The 26,563-nt window shown below is 37.9% G+C and overlaps 1 protein-coding gene across 2 annotated transcripts in view; it reads left to right on the forward strand.

The window, feature by feature from the left end:
• The first annotated feature begins 2,911 nt into the window (after nt 1-2,911).
• LOC113078875 (death-associated protein kinase 1-like) overlaps nt 2,912-26,563 on the forward strand; it is a 64,452-nt gene continuing 40,800 nt past the window's right edge. Inside the window, exons 1-3 of one of the 2 annotated variants that reach the window (XM_026251182.1) lie at nt 2,912-3,054; nt 3,564-3,724; nt 24,848-25,069. In XM_026251182.1, coding sequence (XP_026106967.1) covers nt 3,663-3,724; nt 24,848-25,069 — 284 coding nt within the window. In that variant the 5' untranslated portion in view covers nt 2,912-3,054; nt 3,564-3,662. Of the gene's footprint in view, nt 3,055-3,102; nt 3,454-3,563; nt 3,725-24,847; nt 25,070-26,563 lie in introns of those variants that run through there. The other variant, XM_026251181.1, reaches the window with a different exon arrangement.

Here is a 26,563-nt window from a genome sequence, read left to right on the forward strand (position 1 = left end):
GGTCTCTTTCTTTGTCATAGGCTACTGAGGATATTGGTATTGATGCAATGATGGAAATGGAGAGACTGGCTTTGGGTGTCTACATTGTTCGACATGATGGAGCAGATGCTTCAGATCCACCTGAGGATGTTGGCGTCGTCATTGAAGGCTGCACAGTGCTGCGAGATCTGAGAGAGGCTGCAAATGGATGTGCAGTCCTGTTTGGCTTGATGCTGTTTAAACTGAGCTATCCCAAGGAGCTGCGATACACATTCGAATTTCTTCAGAAAGTGTTTATGGAATTGGATGGGAACAAGCTCTCCACTAAAGTGCAAGGTCCTCAAAAACAAACTGCATGAGTAAAATCACCTGCACCAGACAAGACTGGACCCGGCTTTGGACACTTTAGTTGTGTTGACTGTTACTTTATTTTTGGACTGCTGCTTGACAAAATAAAGCTATAATCAATGATGGTTTGTAATAAGCAGACAGGACTGCAGTTGGTCATCGACTTGCTTGGGGAGGCTCAGTTCTTTGGATTTTGGACTGCTGCTAGACAAAACATCTAGCAATCTAAAGACAATGTTGGTTGTTGTAATTGGCATTTAAATTTCTCTTGTTTTCTGATTTCTTCAGAATCAAAAGATGTGAAATACAACAAACACTGGTTTGTTATAATGAAACCATCTCAAACAATTTAAGGTGAAGATTGTTTTTTTGTTACGTAAACATTGCTGATTTTCTATTTCTCCTTTTAATGCAAACTATAAACCTTGTATTTTTCATAAAAATGTTCTTAAGTCAGCAGGTATGTAAAGTCTGAACATAGTATGTTCTAACGGTGAAGTGAGAATTTTTCTGCAGCATAAATCCTCTTGATTTTAAACTTCAGTTAATTTAACCTCCCTCCATATAGAAAACAAGGATTTGCCTCTTTAGTTTTAATTTCAGTAGGCAACACCTGTTAGACATTTTTGACGTCAAAGTTCCAATTTACTATAAAGCTATATTGGGATTGAACATTATCAGATGGTGAAGATTCACAAACAAGTTTTATATTTTTGAATTATTATTTATATTGGTCTATTTGCATTTTAAACGTGGATTTATGTTGGTGTCTTCAATTGTATTTTTACACTTTGTATTTGTATGTAAGTTTTGCTTACGTATTTGTAATTTTATCAGTCATGATAATCCCAGATATATTAATGTACCTTGAAGGTCAACATTACTTTTTGACTTAATTATATTTCAAAACCAAAGGTGAATAAAGTTAATTAAAGTGACTTGAGTAGTTTTTTTTTTAAACCGAGCAAGTATAATCAACACAAATGGATAACATTAGCTTATTTCTGTTTAATAGATAGAACTTAATCAGGTAATGTTAGTTCAAGCTATAGTCATTAAATTCAAGACAATAATTTATATTTATTCAAAATAATTGTGTAGTGTACCATTTAATTAACACCGTTATGAACGATTTACTTAAAACATTATGTTACAATTAATTGTATATTACCTTTTCCATTTAAGCAACTAAGTTTTGTGGGACCGGTTGACATAACTTTATTAATTAAATACAACATTTCATTTCTTAGAGTGTGGTGGGGGACTGACTGTTTTGTCTTATCATAAGCCAAAGCCAGTCACTAAAGCCTGACAGTTTTCTCTGATGTAGTTCATGTTTATATCAAAGGATAGTGCACAAATGTAAAAAAAAAATATATATATAATATATATATATATTGTTTCATTTAAATGTTTAACGCATGAGAAAAAAGGCCTAATGCCCTGCGTCTACCATTTTAGACACCAGATGGCGCACTAAAAGCACAGGCGAGTTATTTCAACTCTTTGACAGGACTGCCTATGTATTATTGTCTATAGAAAACAAATATGTGAGATATTAGATTAAAGTAATAAGGTTGCCACATATAATTTTGCAGAAGCTTACAAAGTTGTTATAGCTTTTATTAATTGATCTGTAAGTTAGATGAGACTATAAACAGCAAAATATAAACAGCAAATTACCATGAGAGTGCAAGTCTGACATCTTTTATAATAAGGCCGTCTGTAGGCTACAACGTATGTCATTAATGCGTGGATGATAATTACCACTTTATAAGTCAACACTTCATGAAGGCAGACATGAGTCAAAACATAAAAGACTGACACTAACAATCTGCTGTCAACAATGAGCTGTTTATTTCAGCACAGTGTGAGGTTTTTCTGTGAAGAAAACAAGCCATTGTAGTAAACCAAGCAGAAAAGTGTTTGATAAACTGGAAAAAAGTCTAAGAACAGTGTATGCAATAAAATCCCAAATATTATTAGAGCGTGTTTATAGCTGAATGTATGTGGTCACAGGGTCTTCCTTCAAAAACCACATTTATGTGTCACGGTCTAGAAACTATTTTACCAAAAACTGTGCATTGTAAATGTAAGAAAAAAAAGTGTCACATAGTGTACCATCCAGTTTTACTCAAGTGTTTTTTTTTTTTTTTTTACAGCCTTTGCCAGCACTCTCATTGTAGGCCTACAGTATACAGAATCAGATGTATCATAGTCGATCTGCAAATAGTCAGACGTTATACAAAAAGTGCTTTAAAATAAAATATTGGAAAATTTAATATAATATATTTACTTCTAATCAATTTATACATTTCATTTTTAGAAACCTTTCATGAAACACTATAGCATATATAGCAATATAGATTTACAGACAGATTAATGGTAGATAGATAGATAGATAGATAGATAGATAGATAGATAGATAGATAGATAGATAGATAGATAGATAGATAGATAGATAGATAGATAGAGTATGGTCTTTGTAACATTTGAACACATCTGTGTAATATTGATCAGAATGTCTAGACTATATTTCTCCACAGCGCCCCCCTCAGGTGGACTGCTAGCGGTCTCATTACCGTGAGCCCCGCTTCATCTACATTGTTACAATCCTCCCATTTCCTGCAACACACTTCCATGTCTCGCGTGAAGGGTATGCTGTTTTATTGCTTCACACTGGATCGTACCTGCTGCCTAAACATTTGCAACGATGGAAACATGAAGGTAAGCTACTTTTATAGGCTTTTATCAAAGTAATAAACATGTTACCGGTGAGAGCATGCTATATTCTGTTAGACCGTTTGAGTAATGAAGGAATAGCTACGCCAGGTCTCTCTAACGATATGAAAGATACAAGGGAGGGCGTAGGTTTAATGAAACTGGCAGTTTACGTGAGGTGTCAACCGCCAACTTCCCAGTGTGATTCGGTAATCTTTCCGTGGTGAGTGAACACAGGGGTACGTATTAAGAGCAGACACACACACACACACACACACACACACACACACACACACACACACACACTCTCTCTCTCACTGAACAGCGCTGTTCACTTGGCAACGCCGAGCGCCGTAGACGCCTTAACAAACCGCTGCTACCTTTCTCTCGTGTGGCTGACATGCGGTGAGTGTGGTCATGGTCTCAGAAGAGGTTTTCACTCGAGTCGTGAAGACACAGAGCGTTTTTACGCACGACACGCGCGTTTTTCCTCACGCGTCTCTCTTTCTCCGCAGAGCGAATATGAAAGGGGTTCGCCGCAAACTGTCATTAGGTTGACAGAGGTGGGCTGCTGATTTGGGAATCCCGGAGAGCTGGAAGCGCCCAGGAGCACCATGACCGTGTTCAACCAGGAGAATGTGGAGGATTATTACGAGATAGGAGACGAGCTCGGGAGGTAGGTGATGGGTTTCACACCAGATTTTGGACGTGAGGTGAATTTTATGTCATTTATTTTAGTTAATTATTTTGAATGAATTATATACACAGGGGCAATTTCAGGTTAATTAGGGCATTGTTTTTATGAATAGCAGAAGTCTCCCAATTTACCTGAATTCTCTCTATACATTTCTTAAACAGCTATTTTATTGTGATTAACTTATAAAAATTAATTGTTCAGAAAGTTTTTTTTTTTTTTTCATTATTGGGTGTCCCAAACCCTCCTGGAGCCTGAAATATCACTGGTTGTCACTCTTGGCAGATGTTCTTGCATTCCTAGTTGTAATGATCTTTAATGGCATTTATTGATTAATGGGGCTCAGATGGTTGTGAATGTCCACTGTGTAGATTTCTCTTCTGGGAGTCCTACTTAACAGGTTGATCATGATAAAATTTGGATTAGCCTGCTATGCTGAGATGCCACAACAATTACATTTTTACACTAGAATTTGGCTGTTAAAGACATCCAGTCAGCAATTGATTTCATTTTACAGGGCATCAGTGTTAATTTTGACACGAAATTTTAATTTAGTTTTAGTCTTAGTCTTTTGACTATAATTCTTTTTAGTTTTAGTCAAGTTTTAGTCATCTGATTTGTTTTAATTTTAGTCTTATTTTAGTCGACTAAAATTGCTTGGTATTTTAGTCGACTAAAATTGCTTGGTATTTTAGTCGACTAAAATAAGACTAAAATCAATAACAGATTTACTAGACAATTTTTTACAGCTGGTATAGGAAACAAACTTAACCAAAATATATAAAACACAAATTCAACTTTATTTCAACACAACTGTGTCTTTATTTCGATACAAAAGCTTTTATGCAGCAACAAACACTGTCATGATAATGTAAACAATAACTAGCTGCCAATTGACCATCAATAAAAGAAAAATAACGTTAGGTCCAGGACCTTAAAGCTTACAGCTGAGCTGAACAATAAGTGCATACATTTAAAGTAAATATTTAATAAGTTGGCAGCTAGGTGGATAAAAAAAGTAACAAGATTATATAAGGTATTCATTTGTCTAGCAATATTGTATGTTTTAAATACTACAATATTGCTAGATTTGTATGTATAATGATAGGATGTGAACATTCATGTTTCACATGACTAATATAGAAATATTTGTGATATTGTCAACAAGTAGAACATTATAAAATATACTAAACATTAGTATTAATCAAATGTATTTATCATGATATTACGTATTAGTATTGTGCTCGCATCTAATTTGAAGAAGGGGCTATTTTACAGTACTTTTCAGTTCGTAATATTTAATGCTACAACATCTACGCACTGCACTATTCCAATTTTGCTTAGCTCAATAAACAAAAGAACATCGTTGTAAAATTACATTTGAGAAAATGTCCGGGTGGCTCGTCTGTAAATGTCTTTTCAAATTGGTTGAGTTCTTGCCACGAATGAGCGCTCTGTGTGCTTTACACTTTGTTTTGTTTTGTTCGTCGTCAAACGTGAAGTGAGCTGTGGACATTTTGTCGCTCTTTTAGACAGTAGGGACTTTAAGCAACAGCTGCGAATGGAACGGCTACAGCGACCGGAAGTTTGCCGTCACACCGCTGTAGCCAAGAACGTAAAAGTCACTAAGCAACGGTAAAACAGAACAGCGCAACGCAGCATTAATTCATTTATTGAGATCCAAAAAATATATAATTTAAAAAAGCAAGAGAAGGATTGCTTTTGGCGTTTAATGACAATCTTTTGTCAGGAGTTTTTAATATTGTATGATGTAAATAAGTCTAAAAACATAACATTTATTTACCTAACCTCTCACGTTGTAGCGACTCCGGCAAATCAGCTGTTCTCCCGTAGTAGACCGTTAAATTAGAACGTCACAAAGTAGCAGTTAAATTCGCACAGGCGCAATACAACGCCAGAATGGCGTTGCCGTTCCACCAGAGGCTGTTGCTTAAAGTCCCTATCACCTCTTCAATGCCGACTTCCCGGGAGCTCATAAAAACTGAAAACCTTCGCTTCACGTCTCAATAAGTCAGGCTCTGATTGGTTCTCTTCTCTCATGCAGTCTGTTCTGTTTTGCCGGTTCTTTTGCTCATTCCTCGCATCTCTCCCGTCTGCTGATTTGATTTTCGTCACAGTCTATTTTCGTCTCGTCCTTTATTCGTTGACGATAATGTCAATCAATTTAGTCATAGTTTTAGTCTCCATCAGTGCCTTCTATTTTAGTTTTCGTTTCGTTTTCGTCGGTAAAAATATATTCGTGACGAAAATAATGACGAAAATATTTAGTCAACGAAATTAACACTGCAGGGCATCACAACTGATCAACGTGCAGTCACACTATACTGTTTGTATTATTTACTTCTGTTTACATGCGTGCGAATGCTGTAGACTATAATTGCAAATTTAAGTTTCGCATTTTGCTACATTTCAAATTTAAATTTGATGAGCTCTAACCTGTAAATTTGTATGACGTTTAGATGTGATGCATATGATATTGATATATCGCTGCCTGAACTCTGAGCTGAATTAAAAGAAAACAAAATTTAAAGTTGCAGTGAAAGTGGGGTTCATTATTTTTTGTTATATGTTGAGTTATTCATTCATTTATTTATTTTTTTATGTGTGTGATATCATATCACAGCCGCTGCGGTGTCCAGCTGTCTGCAGAAATGTCACATGTCCAAAGTCTAGTGTGACTGCCACTTAAGGCTTTGCATTAGAGTTTGTGGTGGCCCTTTTACTCCTGAAATGTCAGCTGTGTAACGTTTCATCACTGGTGGTCAAGAGATAGACGTTCTTTTTGAACTGGGTTTCATGAGAATGCAGCTTCCTGGATTCCCATTGACTGCTGTGTGTGTGGGCGATAAATCACCACGCAGATAGGAATGAGTCTGCTTTTAGTGTGGGTTGTGGGAAATTGTCCTCTTTTGTATTTAAGAAAAATATTTTTTGTATTAGTGCTCATGTAACAGTCTATAGGATGCCCACGATCAGTAAAATTGATTGCATAATGCGTAAACGTACTGAGGGGACTTCGAATTGAATGTTGAAGATGTTCTTGTCATTGGCTCCTGAGGGATGACGGCATCTTTCAGTTTTTCTGATTACATAATTGACTCAGTGACTGCAAAGCTGACTAGCTTACTCCAGTTTTTGCTGAATTAAACTACTTTTGTTTAATAAGGAAGATAGGAAGCAGTGTTATTTTTTCACTTAGCGTTTCTCAAAATAATTGCATTTGTAAAATCCTGTTCATTTGCATATTCATGAATATTGATTTCATATTTGAGTCTGGACAGGTTTTAATTGACAGTTACCTGTTTTAACTATTTAACTATGCATGATCTGTTCTTTATTTATTGGTTATCTTTGTAATTTGAACGTTTAATTGAAGACACTTACTTTAATTGTGATGACTTTTTTTTATGCTGTCATTGAATTTTTATTCACACGTGAAATGGCATTTTACATATTCAAAATGATTTGAATAGTATTGAAGACAAAACATTTGAATATTATGGCCTCACCATGACAACTATATGTCTATCATGAGCTGCCAATCCCACTGTTGACATAAAACAATGAATGGATTGATGCTTGTTGAAGGAATCTATGACCCTGCGTGTAAAAAAAAGAGTATGAAATAAAACATAGGGACCACCAATCAGTGAAGCCCACCGGCACGTTTTAAGTTTCCTGTTCTGCATAACAAAAATACCCCTTTCCCTCCCCCACTGAACAAAAACTCTGAATCAGAACCAAGAACAACATTCACTGTTCTCAATTCAGCCATTCATTCCTTTACCCTCCTCACCAATATTCAGTGCTAGGCTTTGATCCCTCATCAAAATTGTTTAACATACCCCTCAGCACTGACGCGTTAAATAACCCTGCATCAGACGGTGCTTGTGTGCTACTCTGGCTTTAAGGTTAAACACACAGGCTCTCTTCATGGGGTCTATGACGCTCTTAAGTTAGGATGTTTCTTTATTCTGATGGGAACGGCTCCGGGTGGTCCTCATCAGAGTAGGAGGAGCTGTGGACTGTTGGCTAAATTTGAAGCTGGGGACTTGGCAGGCACTGCTTTTCATGGATTAACACTATGAGCCGCTGTAACTCAAACGGGAAGTGTGTTGTTTTTACTCCAATAGTGCCAAAAGAGTCTTCTGACCTAAAAAGGATATTAAAACTAGAAATGTTGCCAGAAATATGTTTAAGCTGAAGCACTGATTCATATACTATAATAGTAAAGAAATAATACTAAAATAACACTGCCCCACATTTTTCATTGGTTGAAGAAAACGAGATGCCAGGTGCTTTGAAGTACATTAAATATCACTTAACAACTTTTGAACAGGAGTCTGATTGACTGTCTGTTTCATGCGATATGGATACTTTCTAATCATATCTGTGTTCTTCTATTACATTATGTATCTTAGACTGACCATAAGCTTGGCTGCTCTCGGTCTGTCCTGCCACTAATTGGTTCTCTTTTCTGTCTGTTTGCTCTGGCTGTGTGTGTGAAAGGGGAGGAGCAGCTTTGTGCCGGATCTCACTATCTCTTCAAGAGGCAGTGCTTCTGACTGTGTAGTTTTGAAGAGTGTGCTCCAGAAAACTTATTACCCAGACCCTTATGCTAATTAGACTCCTCCAAAAAAAAAAAAACTGAAATCTCAGGCAGTTTTTGGGACCACTTTAACAATTTCCCCACCCCCCTGTAATGATATGCAGAGTATGCAAGTTGCTTGTTGTTGACCTATATTTGTGCACCAGTGAAAAGTGTCAGATGGTGCTGGTGCTGAGGTTTGACCAGTGTGGGATATCAACCTTTTTTTGCTCAACAGCCGTGGTGGTTAGTAGCTATATGCCAGATGTTTCCTACCATTTTTTAAAAATCGTTTTATATATAACATCCTATTTGAGAAAAATTAACAAATACTGGTCCTATAAGATATATATATATATATATATATATATATATATATATATATATATATATAATTTATTGTGCATTATTCGTCAATTGCTACAAAGCAACCGATTATTTTTATAATGTATTATATTATGCTAATTTATTTATTTTATATAATAATAATAATTAGCAATAATAATAATAACAGAGCAATCTGAGATATCTTATAGGTCTGGTATTTGTAAAATCTTTCCCAAATTGGATGTTAGTGTGGATCTATTTATCATGCTGAAGATATCTGCTAGAATGAGTAGCAATGCACACATAGCATCATTCAGAGTGCTCTAGTGCATAAAAGTAGCTTCTCATCCATCTGTGTGTTCAGTGGGTGAAGTTTGGGTGTCTCTTGTGAAGCCTGGTGAGAATGTGTATTGTGAATGTGAGATGAAGATCATTTGTGAGTGAACGTGCCGGGAGGGTCATGGTACACTGTAAAGCAATCCTGCTGTGAAGTATTATCCTTGACCAGTGAAGCATGTGTAAGACAAGAGTGAAAGTTTTTTTTTTTTTTTTTTCTCTCTGTCTGTCATTTTCTATTTGGCATGGTGAATGCAGCTTTTGAGGTGCAAAATATATTCTCCCCCCAGCATCTAAAACTAACCATCTTAACTGGGCTTCCTGGATAGTACAAAGGTTAAACCGGCCACATCTGACCACAGCATGTTAATCAGTGCCAGTAAGGAGCCATTGTTAGTCCTTGACAAAAACATGGCACATTTTATTTTTCCTTTCTGCTGTTGGGGTGAAATAACCGTTTAAGGGGGGGTGAAATGCTCGTTTTCACTCAATATCCTGCTAATCTTGAGTACCTATAGAGTAGTACTGCATCCTTCATAACTCCAAAAAGTCTTTAGTTTTATTATATTCATAAGAGAAAGATGGAGGCGTATGGAGATGGAGCTAAAGAATCACGAGCGCCAGTAGGCTTTTGCGTTGAGAGTATGTGGAAGCTGTGACATTACCGTGAGGGAAAAAACCATCCAAAACAAACCATGGCTAACAGTCAGGTTCAGCCGTTTATTTATGATCCAGAATCAGATCCAGAGGCTGAAATTTAACAAGAGCACCATCAGCACCAACGTCTCTATCTGGTATGTACTGAAACTGTATATATTTGCTTAGCGGTTTTGGAAAATGACTAAGTTCCACTTTGTGTGTTTTTTTTTTTTTATTATTTTTTTTAAGCTGTACATGTGGAAAGTGCAGTTTGATGATAACATCGCATGTTGTTTACTTGATGTGCTTACGCGCCGATAGCTAAGTTAACAACACAGAGATATTTGAAGCAGTTTTACTCACCGCCTGCGGTTCCAACACACGATCGTGACTTTTTCGTTGGGACTGCATTATCCTTAAGAAATAAACGATGTGCAAATCCGGCGTCAAACTGAGCCTTGTTTGTAAAACAAGCATCTTCGAAATGCAGGGAACAAACAAAAACACTTGCACAACTCCGTTGATGCTCTGTAAAAATAAACTCCATCCACTGGTCCCTTAATGCTGTTTTTTCTTTGGTAATCTGTGCAGGGTTGTCTTGCCCTGGCAACCAAAAACACACTTTTTTTGTGACATTTCGCGACGCTCTCGCTCTTATCAGTGAATGTCTGTGCTCAGCCTCTCAGTGCTCTGCTATACGGGAGCGCACGCTCTTCCAGCAGAAGTGCCCTTAGGACCCATATAAGGAAATTCCGCTCCATCTAACGTCTCACAGAGCCATACTCGAAAAAAAAACTTTCAGAAACTTGTGACAAACCGGAAGGAGTATTTTTGGAACAGAAATACTCCTTCAAACGTACAACTTAATTTTTGAATTTCACCCCACCTTTAAACCAAAAGACAGAAGAACTAGGCATGTCAAAGGGATAAAGAACTGTATTTCCATTACCCTTAACAAACTGCACAAATTGACGTTGCAAGTTGAAAATACGCTCGGAGGAATCAAATGAATTTCACAAAAACTCCTATACATCTCATGGTTTTTCAGGCAATTCAAAAAAAAATATTTTTTGCATTTACAGGTCGCCTGGCATACATAAGTCAAATGATTATTCTTTAATTTACTATAATCTCCATTAAACACCCCATACGTTCTCGAATATAAAGGGCTTTCCTTGCCATTAATGCTTAGATAACCCCTTATTTACCCTGCACACGTTTGTGGCACATTATAGCCACTCTAGTCTGCTTGTGTTTATACCAGCTGTGCCATGTCACATTTCAGAAGTGTTCCTAAAACCATGTCTCGATGATCACGGCCCCTCCACTAAGTTGATTAGAGGTTACGATTTGAAGCAGCGCTGCGCAGACCAATCGGTGTATGACATCAAAACACAGCGAGAGCTCTAGAGAGCAGACGCTCCTTGCTTTTGAATCCTCTCTGTACTTAGATGTCATACAATGATCGGGCTGCACAGCGCTGCTTTAGTTCTAACACACCTAATAACTAGAGCGCATTAGCATCTGTGGTTCACCTGCTCGCTACCGTTAGTCACTACAGCCTTCAGTTGGCTAGCAACTTTGCGTTTGTCACATAAATGCAATTTCCAAAGCAGCTTGGTCTCCTTATTTAAACTAAACTGCTAGGAGCATCCATTCAGGTTGTAGTGGTATTTGACATTTTGTGAGAGACGGTGGATAAGTCCCTAGTGTTTGAGAGCAGAAAAACCGCTTATTCTTTCAAGAATTTGTTACCTTATTTTATTTACTTGGCTTTTTTTTATCAGTAATATTTGGCTGGGTGGATAATAACAAATTTGTCTGTGGTGTGACAAACTCAGGACACGTTTAATATTGCTTTACACAGATTTAAAAAATAATGGCTAAAGCGGTGGCTTTTACGCTTGGAAATTGGCGGAAATTGCATAAACCTACCAACATAATCATTAGGGATGCACAATATATTGATACCATGACGGTTAAAGGCCAATATTATTATTTTTTTGCCTTTACATTTTTTTTTTTGATAATGGATTTTAAGTATGCTTTTTAAGCATGCTTGCTCATCCTATATTTACATTTAGATTGCCTTTGCCTTCATCTAACACATTTGAGTGTTTTTCAAAATAAATATTCCCTTGTGGTTTTTAAAACTGTAGATTTTTAGTCATTAGGCCTATTTGTAATTTAGACAAAATAAATAATAAAGTATTTATTCAGTTATTCTTTGGTTAGATTTAATAGTTGTTGAAGATTTTAATAGTTGTTGTATTATTGTTTTCAGCCAGAATAGTAAAATCATTGCATCCGTACATTATTCTGCAATAGACATTTAACACGTGAGAGAACATTTTGCCTAATTTTCCTCAAATTAAATTTTCCTTAAAATGCATTCATATCACAGCTCAGTGTTGTCACTAGTAAAATACTGTATTTTTCCAGTACCATTAACCAATCAGCATCATCAGCCGTCAGTTTCCTCGTTTGTGGCTTCAAAAGTGAAAAGTCCCATGACATTTACAGAATTTACAAATTAGCTTCGTGTCCCAGCTGAGCTACAACCACAGACGAATGATAATGCTAACGGATCGATTTCTCATGGTTATATAGGCCTCCTTGCTTGTGTCTGGTTCTTGTTTCCTGTGATTTTAAGAGAAAGCCGGTCAACAGGAGAATGCTATGAGCTTGGATACAGGCGAGCGTTAATGTGTCATGCAGCTGGTGGCCTGTGTTGGCAAGTGTTTACACAATTCAATATGTGTACAATGTGACCTGGCTGCTTTTTGTGACACTCCTTTTTCAGCTGTCTTGCATAGACTGTAAGATTATAATATTCATCTTAAAGGTCCCGTTTTACGCGTTTTTTTGAAGCTTCGATTGTTTACAGTGTGCATTATAACTTGTTCATGTTTCGCGTGTAAAAAAAACACAGTATTATTCACACAATTCACCTATCTGTATACCGCTGTTTTCACTGTCATAAAAACGGGCTGATGACTTCCTTGTTCTATGAAGTCCCTCCTTCAGAAATACATAACAAGTTCTGATTGGGCCAGCGGTTCTTGTGTTGTGATTCGACACCAGCTTACAGCACGCTGCCCTCCTGCAAACGTGATTGGACTAGTTTTGAGAAGCAAGTGGGCAGGAGTGTGCTGGAGATGTATTTATAATCACAGGAGCGTTTTTACTGACTAGATGCGCATGAAAATCGCATTAGTTTTTTTGCACAGCCCTACCATCTAGATAACAAAGCTAAACAGCATTGCCCTTTTGTGTAATAAGTTACAGAAACTGTTAAACGCACCAACTTAAATAATAAAATACACTTACCGGTTGTGGTCCATAAACAACACCTTCTCCAGACAAAGAGGAAACTGCTCCATCTTTCAAGAATAATCTTTGTGCGAATCCGGCATTAAACTGATTGAGAAAGTTGTCCTCAGCAAGCTGTCCTCAGCAAAATTTGCTGCACATAGTTTTACATGTGGATTATAATTTTCCGGAACCGAGTTAAACATAAATTGTAACCATTAATCTCCAAGTACAGCGTCCCTGGGAAGCCCAAACAAAGATGATTGGACTGGATGAAAATATCGTCGTTTCAAACGACATGGCGACAAACACAAACGCAGCTCTTCCTTCTTCTCCGTCGGAGCTCAACAAGGCCACGCCCCCTGTTTGTGAATCCATGTGGGTGGAGGTTAGTCAAAAAACTGTTTTAGTGACGTCGTTACTGCAGGAACTAGAGGGATATAGTCCAAACGGGTCGTTTTTTGTAGGCGAATTCTGTTAAATCAAATATCTCGCTTGGCATTGAACTTTGAGCTTTAGCATTTTACAGATATTATTTATACTCTAACAACAACATTACACACTAACTAAAGTTTAAAACATGGAATCACACAGAAGGGGACCTTTAATAACATTTGAATTTTATTTCATGTTTTTTTTTTTATTATTATTATTTTTATTACACATTGTTTATATGTCCTAATTTCTTACTAGTTCTTATTTCATAATGAGCATGACATAGACTTATTTACATTTTGAAACCATTCATCATGCCTTTTTTAATAATCAAACCACCTGCTAGAGTCATTGCCACTGTGGGTATTATTAGGTTTTACCATTAACTGCTGTTTTATCGCAGCCGCTCACAAGAGTTAATGTCCCATAGTGTTGTCATACACACAAGAGACCCCTTACAGAGTCCAGGAAGTGTTGCTACAGTGGATCATAGTCGATTAATCGACTTCATTTGCACAGCCAACACTTCTTTATTCATCAGGGCCCGGTTTTACGATGCAGTCATGGTAATGATCTTGAGCATCAGCCATGATGGAGCTATTTGAGATCAAGTGTTAGCATATGAATATGAATAATGGGAATTCTCCTCCTGAATCATCATTCTTAATAGCAAACTACTGCATCTTGGTTAGTCAAAGGTGGCTTGACCAAGAGCTGTGAAACAACTTTTCCTCAGAAACATTTGTTAATATTCTGCAATAAATTTGTGTGAAGATGTTCTGAATTCTTCTCCCAGATCTCACGGCACCAGCACTGTTAATGCTGTTGCTAAGCTACTGGCGAAGTGATGTCGTGGAAGCAGTTCAGAATCCTTGTGCTGGATATCGAGTGCTTTTCTTCATGTCTTGTAAGCCATTGGCATTATCTCATCATCAATCATTTAACTCGTCCTTTAGCATCTTTTTAATTCTTTGTTTTTACTTTCGATAAAGTATTTGACCCTATTTGAAATGCCAAGAGATGCCTTGTCACAGTTCTTTCATATTGCTGCTGGAAGCCAGTCCAGCATAGTTAATGCTGACTAATCACATCCCTAAAAGCTATAATTAATCATAATTATTCTTTTATGGGGGGGGTTGAGCTACTGTATGCTTAGTTACTGTTAAGATGTCAATAGTGAGGCTGCAGAATGTGCTTTCAACACTCATGTCTTGACAGTAAGCAGCAGTACTTGTCGAAACCAGGTGAATGTCAGTTTCTGTCTACATTAGGGCATTTGGAAGATAAGGCCTACAGCAGACTCCAGGTCTCCTCCCCTGGGTTGCTATGGGAACCGCCCATTCATCCGGTTCTTTCCAGGCGTAGCTATCAGTTAGACTCGGTCATCTGTAGGGCCTTCCTCCATTAGCAACGCTTCCCCAAACAAGCTCTGACTGACTAAACGTTTGACACAAAGAGAAGAAGTCCTTCATGCTCACGGGAGATGGCCAATTAATCAGACAATGCTGCTTTTCTGATTGGTTACACCGTTTTGATTGAATTCTAAATGTGAGCTTGTGTTTTAGCTTGAGTAGTAATGGCTACTTCAGACCTGGTCGTACTCATCTGCCTCCTCACACAATGTGTGCTTTGTGTCTTTAACTCTTCCGGAAAGGACAAAATTACATTCCACTGACACGTTTTTCTATTTAAAATAATACTTAATATATTTTAAAATGTAATTAATTTCTGTGATGACAAAGCTGAATTTTCAGCAGCCTTTGGTGTCATGTGATCCTTCAGAAAGCATTCTAATATGCAGATTTAAAGCTCAAGAAGCATTTTTTTATTATCATCAATGCGGAAGCATTAATACTTCTGTAGAAACAGTGACACATTTTTTTTAGGATAAATAAAATTTTTAAAAGAATACATTTTTTTTTTTTACTGTAAACATTTTAGCGTATAGTGTCTTTGTTGAATTATGAATTTCTTTCAAATGTTTTATTTTTCTCTTTTTCACTCCAATTCACATGTTCCTGTTTTGCCCTCAAATGCTGAATCAAATGTTTATTTGTCTGCTGATTCTTTGGCTGTCTGAAGCACGTGAATATGAGGAACGTAATTGTGTGTCTGTTGCTTAGTATGTAGCCATAACATTGTTTCACACAGCACAAGTTTGGCACAGCTCAGAACCCCCAGAGTAACCCATAAAGGAGTGCAAGACACCTCTTTGAGAGTGAGTCCGGATCTGGTCAAATGCCTTCAGAAGAGGGGTAAATACTTTTCCTGGTGTTGTAATAAACAATAATAAAAAAGACATTAGTTATATACCTCAAGAAAAAAAAAGAGATGGTGCAGAGAGTTGACCTTTAGTTTCTTCTTCTGAGGGAATAAGTTTGTTTCACTTCCTCTGACGAGTTTTGTTTGATTAAACAACACAGCGGCGAAGCTTACACTGTCTACACAGGTTGTAACACTCCTTAATTTGACAGACGTTTATTTGTGACATGCTGCAGAGCTGCTTTAGCCACTTCATTTCCCTCATCCATTGGAAACAAAAAATATAATGTTTTTTAAAAAACTTCTCCGTTACTTTTGTGTACACACTTGAAGCGGTACTACTATAGTTAAATTATTTAAATATTATATTAAATATAATTTATATAAATGTATATTAAATATAAAAATAAGGTCAATTGGGATTTCAGCTGAAAATAATCTACTAGTAATAAAGTTTTCCTGTTGTTCCTGAGTTTATTTGGTTTGTCAGTTGATGTGCAGTCGCAACGTTTCCAGTATATACACTTTTTTTTTTTTTCATTGAAAAACTTCAAATAAATTATAGGCTTGTGTGTTTGTCTTCGAGTGAATGTTTAGCAGAATATGTTTCACACAGTGTGAACTGACAAGTAGTCAAACAGTAGTCAAGTGTTTCCTGTCTCTGAGAAGGATTGCTTATATGAGCCCCTGCTGATTGTACGCACGCCAAACCCAGCCGATCTTCCTCCAAAGTCTTAATATCCTCAGCTCAAACCTCAGAGAGTGCCAGCTTTACTCTAACCACAGGTCTGTTTCCTTGGTTACTCATGTGTGGCACTACAGCACCAAGAGCTGTGTTGCATAACGTGTGCAGTTTGGGCACTAAAGAGTAGTGGGCTCTGTTCCCTCTGAACTCTCCACCCACATTCATTTTTTCACTAATGAACCAGTATATGACTCACATACACACATTATCATTTCAAATGATGCACATCTAAACGGGCTTGTTTCCTGTCTTAAGATATATAGATCTATTCCCACCACTGCCGTTTAGCATATATGATTAACCTTGCACATTGCTTTGATACTTGATACTTCTTCATTCTGTTGAAGTGCTGAGAAATATTGAGAAAGTAGGTTGATTTTTGTGTAATGTGTCTGTGTTGCAGTTTAAAAACTCTCCAAATCTTCACATTTAATTGCGTGGGATGACACAAACAAGGCTTCTTTAATTACACTTGGACTGGATCAGCAGGCTAGAAAAGTTCAGACTCTGCCAGATTCCTTCCAGAACACTATTGACCCAAAACAATGACCCAAACAAAACCAGTTCACCAGTGGAAAAGGGGATCGCTGTATTTTGAGTTTAAAGCTACATACAATACTGACTTAACTTGAGCATATTTGGCATTGCATTATAAAGCCATCACTTGCTTTTTGGTTGAAAATTTGTAAATGTATGGAAATTTAAAGCAAGTGGTGGTGACCTTAAGAGGGTTTTAAAATCATCCAAGTTAAAAATCATTATGCTAGCAACTGGCAATGCTTAAGTCCGAAAACGTCAGATTTTGTACTTAGTCATTGTTAAACCAAGTTTGGGTCTCAACTCTAAAGCTGAGATCATCTGAAACATCTGAGTCTACAATGATAAAGGGATTTGCTAAATGCAACTTATTGATAAAAGTGTTCTTTCGGGTCCTGGAAAAGTGGCAGATTGCCTGGCCTACTGTGATCGTCCTGCTCTTTTACACTCTATTGATCTGACAGTGTTCACATTGGTCTACCCAACCAATTTGTATGCGCATAGTCAGCATTTCTAAAACCATTCATTTTGCAATTTCTACTTTTGTTTTCAGTTGGATGACAATTCTGATTATTATTGAAAACTGAAGGTATTTAGAAGGCTGTATTGTTGTATTGTCACTGATGCATTTTTTTTTTAAGCCGGATAACCAAGACTGGTATTTTACTACTAGTCGATAATTGCTGTAGGAATGCATTTGTTACACGATGAAAGATAATTTGATTGTGGACAGCACAGTCACACATAAGCTGTTTTATAACTAGAGATCTGATCTAGTTGGTAGTAAATAGCAATGTAAAGAAATCAGGGAAGCTTATATCTTCCTCTTTCTCTTTAAAAACTAAATGGGAGAAATTGTTTCCAAAAGTAATTTGAAAATTGTGGACTATTGGATTAGTACAGCTGACTGATATTTGGACAGATAATTATTTGTAAGGATGGACTTGTTGATGTCCAGGTTTGAGAATGCTAACTCAGTTTAACACATGGAATTGGGGGGCAATAAAAGTATATGTATTTTAAATAAATGCTGTTCTTTTAAACCTTGTCAAAAAAAAAAAATGGATCACAGTTTCCACAAATTTATTAACCAGCACAACTGTTTCTACCTAGATAGTTACAAGAAAAGTTCCTTGAGCACCAAATCATATCATTACAATGATTTCTATAGGATCATGTGACACTGAAGACTGGAGTAATGGCTGCTGAAACAGCTTAGCATCATGCTAACAGCAAACTCTATTGAAACTGATTCATGTCTCTAGATTTGTGTGGTGTACAAGAGTGGTAGGTTTGAGCTCATTGGCCTTCTATGATATTGGCAAATCAATAAATGGCTCAGTCCCTTCCACATCATGGTGTTTTAACCTCAGTAGTCAACACCATCCTCAGTCTGTTCTTTTAATTAATTAAGCCCCGGCCAGCCAACACAGCTAATGTTGTACCCCCCCCATCTGAAGCACACCAAGCTACACTCCATCCCTTTATGATGGTTCAAAAGTAGATGTTTGGCAGGAACGCTTGATGCTTTAGGATCTGCTGCCAGGAGGCAACTTTGTTTTCTAAGTCTCGCTAAATTCCAGCTTGTGCTGGAGACACGAGGAAGTGAGAGGAAATGAGGGTAAATTGAAAAAGCACCATATTCCCAAGTGTTTCTCCCTGGCTCATAAGTTCAAAAGTGCAAGGCTTTCAATAAAACACTGTATGGTAATCCTGGTACTGTAGTGCTTTCCGAATTTAAAATTGTTTATAGATCAGAACAGCTTAAATTATGAGCCACTCTTATCGTGGGACTCTTTGGGTGTAATAATATGGGGGTTGCTGAAAGCGATCCCTGGGCTGGTGTTGTGCACCCCACTGACCAGCCTGACGAGCCAATGGTGGGACAGCACAAAAGCTGCTTTGTCATAATGCTTGCAGGGGTTGAAAGCCAGCCGATATGATTATACAGGGTAGCTATTATCAGATGAAGACACAGTCCACTCTGAAATCTACACTCACTGTAGTGTTCATGTTTTGAGTCTTTTGTTTATGGGTCAATGACCAGTTTTTTTTTTTTTTTTAATCTATTTATTTTTCAGAAATATTATATAAGTTCTGTACTGCAGTTCTTATTTTTAGATGGTTTAATTCTAATTCAACTTTGGCTGTTGGGTCTCAGTTTAAACCCTTGGTTGGATTTTTCCCCTCACACATGTGGACGGAGGCCTTTGAGACCGCGTTTACTCGCGTTCACTCACTGCTGCTATTCTAAGTTTGCGTGACGTTGATTTGGCACCAGGTGAAAATGCATCTCATTTCCACAGTGTAAACATACTGATGAGAGCAGAATGGGAGTAAACACATTCCCTGAGCCACCTGATAATGACTTCCTGAGGTGATGCCATCGGGAATGAAAATAGAGCTGGAAAGATCTGAGTCTTGAATTTTCTAGTGAAAAATTCTTTACCATCAAGGTCCACTATCTTTTTCTTTCCGGTAAGCATCACAGGTCTCTCTTGTGAGTTGAACAAGCTTTGTTTTGTTCCAAGGTCAGTGGTCTGCCGGTTTTATAGAATACAGTACTTGTCTGGTTCGTAGGCAACTGTGATATATCGATGTGTGGTTTGTACTCTGAAAATGAAAGAAGGAACTGTTTCTTGAATTTGTGTCTTTCTTTCTGCTTCTTTGTTCTCCTTAGGCTTTTTCCAATTTCCCGCTTAAATGAGCAAGCTAGCGTGCAGAATTGGTAGATGTCCTTCATAATCGACAATGTGTACACTCTGCATTTTAAAAAGTGTTGACAGCTGTCTCATTGCGCACTTTTCTCAGCTATAATCTGCAGTCATTCAATATTGAACACATTTTATGCAGTGTTGAGGATTTACTGTTGTGCGCTTGCATTTCTCATGGATTCAAATAAGATGGACAATTAATTGTGGGTCCCAGCATAAAGTGGCTTGGTCTAGTGTTTCCTCTTTGGCACATGCAGAGGAGTCAGCAGTCAGCGATGAGGTTGAGTAACAGGTTCAGGGGTCACTGTTCGCGGCACGCTGACATTTTCTCAGGTATTCAAGTGTTTTGATGAGCGATCTTCTGTCCTCCAGCTGTGTTTTCCTCATTGCTTCGCTGAGCCTGGTCTAAGAACAGCAGGAGGGCGGCTCTTCTGAGTCTCATAGTAGAGATCTACAATCAGTGACAGTCTTAGAACTTAGTATCTTTTTTTAACAGTAGAATCGCTACACACAAAAAGCTATCAAATATAAAGATTAAAAAAAAAAGATATTTAGAAGAATGTTTACATGCTGTCTTTTCCATACAATGAAAATGGATGGGGAACAAGAGCTGTCAAGCTTCAAAGGGTTAAAAACATTATAAAAGCTTTGTAAAATTAATCCTCACACTGTGTTTCAAGTATTCTCGGGCCAGAGTTGTTATTCACCTAAAAATCTTGCTTGGTATTGGTCATCGTTCACTTTAATTGTTTGGAAAAAGAGTAGATTGGACAACATATCATGTTGTGAAACAAAAAGTAATACAAGTTTGGAAATTGTAAGAGGGGGAATAAATGACGACAGAATTGATGAATTATCTCTTTTAATGCTTCATACATGACTAGAAGAAACATTTGACTTCTGCAGTGTGAAGGTACTCTCTAGTTGCGTCTGTCTATAAATTAAAGACAAAAAATATCAAACATTAACAGTCTTTTATGGTTTATTTGTGACTTCAGTGTAAATATGCAATAGAGCAATGTATGCTGCATCTTCTTTACGTAGCGTTTAGAAATATTCCCTTGGTCAGCAAGAGATGAGACATCTGTGTGTGTCTCCGTGGATGAAGTGCTGCATAATAGCTGTGCAGCACTGCAAAGGTGCTCTGAATCCTAATGGCAACCTGGACTGGTGTTCAGCTGCACACAGAAGGGAGGGTCATTTGGAAGAAAATGTATTTAAAAGAAGAAAAGACCAAATGCACAATAGTGAAACCAAGATAAAAGGAACAAGCCCTGAAGATAGTGGCATTTGATTAAGCCCCCTGTTCATCATTGCCTATGTTCATTACCTCTTGGCTGTCATATCAGTGATCTTGCCTTGACACCAGGTCAGGCTAATGCTGGGGATTTTGACAATGACATTCAAATCCTGTCTGGGAAAAGCTTGCTCAGGCACAAGGAATCTGTATTCAGATCGCACTAACCCACTTAAATATTCATCCAGAGCAGTGCTGGCTGGTTAGGACTGTCCGTGTGTGTGTTACACTGATGGCACTGAGTGCACCTGGCATTTGTGTTTTCATTAGGAACCAACCACTTAGTGATGGATCTCTCATTTTTAACAGTTTTTCTACCTGCCATCCTTTTCTATTTGCTCTTTCATGCACATTCGTGACCCATCATGACACAGTAAAGCCTCCTCATCTGATGGGAACACCTCTGGTCTTATTTGTATACCTTATAAAGATCCATTTTTTTGGACAAACATCAGTTTGTGATTTCATCATAACCCAGAATTGCTTTTGATGCACGCTTTTGTACAGAAAAACAAAAACAAAGCAATTGCAATCAAAGTGCTCCCCTCTGGGAATATGACAAATCATACTGCCAAAGTGATCATCCTGAAATTAAATAACCAGGCAGGGATTAAATGTATATACAATTATGCGTTATAGTAATTTAATATATAATATGTTTAGGTACACATGCATTTATTTTAGTTCTTATTTATTTATGGATTGTGGTGTGAGGAAAAAAAATGAGAAATTATAATATAAGCACTGGATTTGTAATGCCATTATGAGAACCCGTCCTTCTCAGCTTGAATCGGATTGGATTTTAATGGGTGATGGAGCAAATAAAAAATTATCAGTGATCCTCATAATAAAGGCTTGCACAAAATACGGGTGCCCTAAAATCATAAATGTGGCACTGAATCAAACACACACTCTGCAAATCAGATCAGTATAACAACCCAAGTGTGTTGAGTAATGCAGATCTCTCGGTCTCCGCTCTCCTGGCCTAAAGATCTGTTCGGTCACGCCTGGCCCTGGACTGTGATAGGTGCACAGAAAACAGGACGCAAAAGGGAAACAGAGGCTGTTCACATCCCTCCCTCCGACCCTCCTCCACAACCTGGCTCAAGTTTCACTGCAAAAGTTGGAGGTTGGAGCCTTTTTCCAAAGAAGTAACAAAGAACAACATGATCCCTCGCAATAGTGTGTCTGGGAGTAAAAACTGAGTTTGCTGGCCTGCTTTGTTTACATCATTTTTGATGTGTCCTTTATGTATAAACATGCAAATTAAATCATTAATGATATGCTATTTTGCCTCACTGAGGTTGAGTGGGAGTGTAACTTGCACTTAAAGCATGTGGGGTTTCTCCTTAGGATCCTATGGGAATAATTACAGAGCGGGGTTTTCTGCTGAATGGGTTGTTGGCAGCCAGTTGAGTTACAGAGTTGTCCTTTTATATTTTTGCTTTTTTATTGTTAAAAACATATTGGCAGCGGGGTCTGATCTATTCACATTAGACCTTCATTATGTCTTTGCTGTGCACTTGACATCTGTATAATATCTGTCTGGTGATGGAAAAATTAGACAAATCTGAGCATTGTGATAGAATTGCAAAGAGATGGTGTTAATGATTTAGATCTGATTTACCTCAAACTCCCTCAAGATACTTTAAGAAACTATGAGGAAATGTTAATTATTGAGGATTATCTTTGTAATCCGTCATTGATAGTGTTATTGAGCAAAATTTTTATGCTTGATTCTGTTTCATATGTGATGCAAGTCCCAGGTTGTAATCCTGATTATGAATCTGGAGAACTTGATCAGAGGTTTTAATTTGACAATGCTTTCTTTATTTTTTGTTTTATAGTAATCAACCTTCTATGAATTTGTGCATTCTGGTGCACAATTTAAAAGGAGGCAAAGTCTAAACAGCTAAAAGGCAAAGTCCAATGACTGGAATTAAGTTGCACTGTTCTTGTTTTTTATGTGTGCAAACATGTGCTGATGCCTGATGCGGATTTCTGTATTCAGAGAAATCAATTCCTTTCCTACTGTGAAGTGAATTGCAGAACCAATGACAGTCGTTAAAAGAAAATGATTACTTCTAAGCAGAACCTGAGTGATTCCTAACTCCTAACACTAGATGGATGCCATGTCAGCTTCAGCCTTGGTGATTGGGGCTTGTATCTTGCGCAAATCTTGCATCTTGTGCCCATCTTGTATGTGTTTCTTGTGCCCACTCTTCTGGGCAAGCTTTTTAATGTCCGCTGTGATTGCCTCAGCTCTTCATCACCGTTGTGCTCCAGATTTCGGGAGCGCAAGAGCCCTGCCGTACTGATATCTTGATACACAAATTTGCCCCATCTCCCATTCAGAGAAGACAGAAACAGCTGTGAAAAGGACTTTGGGAACTGCACGACTCGTAGAAGAGAAAAACATGCCGTGTCTATTGTAGGCCGGTTGCTTGGCTATGTGTGACGATGTTTGGCATGGAGCGTTGTGACACGACCCCCTCCTCTCCTGCGATCCTGCCCCAGCACTGCTATGGAAACTGGCACAGCTGAAGACCCATGCCCTCCTCTCACTGAGGAGTGTCACTGACTAAAACATTTAGGCAATGGCTGAATGCCAAAAGCCGTGCTGTCAGAACCACGAGGCATGACTTGATGATTTTCAGGACCTTTTAATTCACTTCCTGAAATATGAAATGTGCATGCAATTGTGTATTTTATTTTACTTTTTTTGTGTGATTTTGGAGCTTGTCAGCCCGTCATCATTCACATTTAATGTGTATTTAAGGCCAGGACATTTTTCAGAAATTCAAATTTTTTGTTATATAGAGGTTGCGATATGGATTTAACAACAGGAAAGCAAGTAAATGATGCCACTTTTCATTTTTGGGTGAACTATTCCTTTAAGATTACTCAGGGAAGATGTCTGCTTTCTCCGCACCTTTCAGGCCCCAGATAAAATGCAAATGTACTGTCTCTCATTTCTGTGGGGCCTGATTGCTGTCTGGGTGACGAAAGGTGGAGCAGGCAAGAATAGAGAATAGTATTAGCGTCGGAAAGCCCCATCCCAAGGTTCCCTTTTCCTTCCCCGTGTTGTTCAGCTTTTTGTTTCTTTGCCCAAAAGCGATTGTTATTTCTGTGGAAGGAAACCTCCCAACAGCTGTCTAACAGCCACATTAAAAAGAGCCAGAAATGTTGCAGAGCTGTGACATTTCTGAGAGAATTCTGCTGGGAATTTCCTCACAATATATGCTGCTTGTTTGACAGAGTTTCAAGCTTCAGGGGCCAAATGTTCTTGTCGGTGTATTATACTGGTGTGTTTGTTGTGATGCTTTTGAATGGCATATCGTAGGAGTCATTGTTATCCACCCTAATAATATTATCCATAGAACAGCACTGAATATCTACAGTATGTGGGAAAACATGGCTATCATGCTGTTTTGTTTAATCTGCTGTTGTAATTAGGGGTGCTCCGATCACGATCGGCCGATCGTTTTGCGCATCTCGTCAGTAAAGCCGGTTTTCTAATCAGCGGTTAATTCCATCAGGTGCGTGATTTCACATAGAGCAGCTGTTACTACACAGAGCCGTTGTTAATAGAGAAGATGCGCAAATCCACTTCATTTTCAGCATTTTTTGGCGCATCTTCTCAGTTAACAACGGCTCTGTGTAGTAACAGCTGCTCTATGTTATAGAGGAGCAAAACATTCTCTGAAATACTGTACAACAAACCTCTGCTTAATGTTAAGACTTTTCTAATAATACATGTATTTAGTCCTGTTTTGGTCCATTTTTATTAATCACGTAAAATAATTTTAAATAAGTACCAGGCTCTTGAATATTTGGTTGTTAGTGCTTAAGTATGACGACAATCGTTGTTTTATTTATTTATTTGTTTCAGTGGTCAGTTTGCCTTGGTAAAGAAATGCCGTCACAAGAGCACTGGAGTGGAGTATGCGGCCAAATTTATCAAGAAAAGGCGCAGCAAATCCAGTCGGCGAGGGGTCTTCAAAGACGACATTGAGAGGGAGGTCAGCATCTTGAAGGAAATCCAGCACCCCAATGTCATCACCCTGCACGATGTGTTTGAAAACAAGAGCGATGTCATTCTCATCCTGGAGCTGTAAGTCATTGTTTTTCCTTGCATTTACAGCCTCCATTTGTAAAAACTAAGAACTCAGACTGGTAACAGACACTAGTAGCACATGAACAACTGCCTCTTGTAGAGCTCTGGAACATAATAGTATAAATGAATCTATACAAGAAGATTACAAGGGCTCCTCACTGAATCCAGTAGCACCAGGCTTTACTTAAAAAGCAAACACTTGACAAGGTCAACAGTGGGGGGTTGAGGAGAACCAGTCCATTGAGTACATGAACCAGTTTTGCCTGTTGGACTGTGCACATTCATACTCTACTGCCAATGTGTTCAAAGAGAAAAGATATGTATTGATGTTTTTACTGTCTTAACTATAGTGAAACACAAAAACAAAGACCTTTGACTGATAAAGCATGAAGCATGAAATGTATATTAAAGGATGCCTAGAAAATGCAGATATAACAGCCATTTACATAACCTCTTTATGAGGGTTGCATATATAAATTAATGGGAAACCTACTTTCAGGAACCAAGGCTTTGCTGAATAGGTATTGCAGTCTGCTGGCGCTATACGATGTTAGGATATAGTATCATCCTATTTGCTTCAAGAAATACTTCCTAGAGTAACCATGCAGTCTAACTTGAAAAGCAACATGAAGTCTAACATTGCAAGCAATTTTAAATGTGACCCAAAGGATTAGAATAATCAAGCCACCACTGAGTCACCCGTCATTACGTTGTGTGTAATTCCTCTTTATCTGAGCAAAATGTTTAATAGGCTTTGAAATATGCAGTTATTTAAATGGAGCTTTGTAATCTGATATTTTGCTATTTAGTCAGTACAGAAAGCACGGAAGAAAAACTGAATTGCAAAACTGATAACTGAATCAGTGTCTGGAAAGTTAAACCTCAACCTTATTAGCAAAATTGTTTTGTTAGACATAATTATGTGAAGGAAGCGTCTTTCCTCAGAACCTCTTCAAGTGTCTCCTCATCCAACTGGTTTTCTTTGCTTCTCCATACCATGTGACAAAGGGTGTCCATGTAGCTATGTTCGGAGCTCATATTTGTTACAAATTACTCCTCAGTGAAGCTATTTTGTCTACGAACTGAAGCATCTGGAGTTAAGTACTTTGCTAAAGGACATAACCATACAAAACTGACCTTGGAATTGAAAGTCGAGTCTCATTTTCAGTAGAGTTGTTCCGATTCCGATACTAGTATCGGAAATATCTCCGATACCACAACAAATTCTGGCATCGGCATCGGCGAGTACATGAACCCATATACCGATCCGATACCATTTTCTTAAAAAAAGACCTAGTTATGACCGCAAGCTTTGCCTAACCGCTGCACGGTTCTTCTTCGCTGCTCAAAATGCATTGAAAACACAGGAAGTTGTGCTGTGTTGCCACAAGCAACCCCTGTTTAGAGCAGCGAAGAAGAAATGAAAACGCGTTAGCAGCCCTTATCTATATATGACTGGATCACTCATCACATTCTAAACTGCCAAAAGAC

The sequence above is a fragment of the Carassius auratus genome, chromosome 5, assembly GCF_003368295.1.
Source record: "Carassius auratus strain Wakin chromosome 5, ASM336829v1, whole genome shotgun sequence".
Taxonomy (NCBI): domain Eukaryota; kingdom Metazoa; phylum Chordata; class Actinopteri; order Cypriniformes; family Cyprinidae; genus Carassius; species Carassius auratus.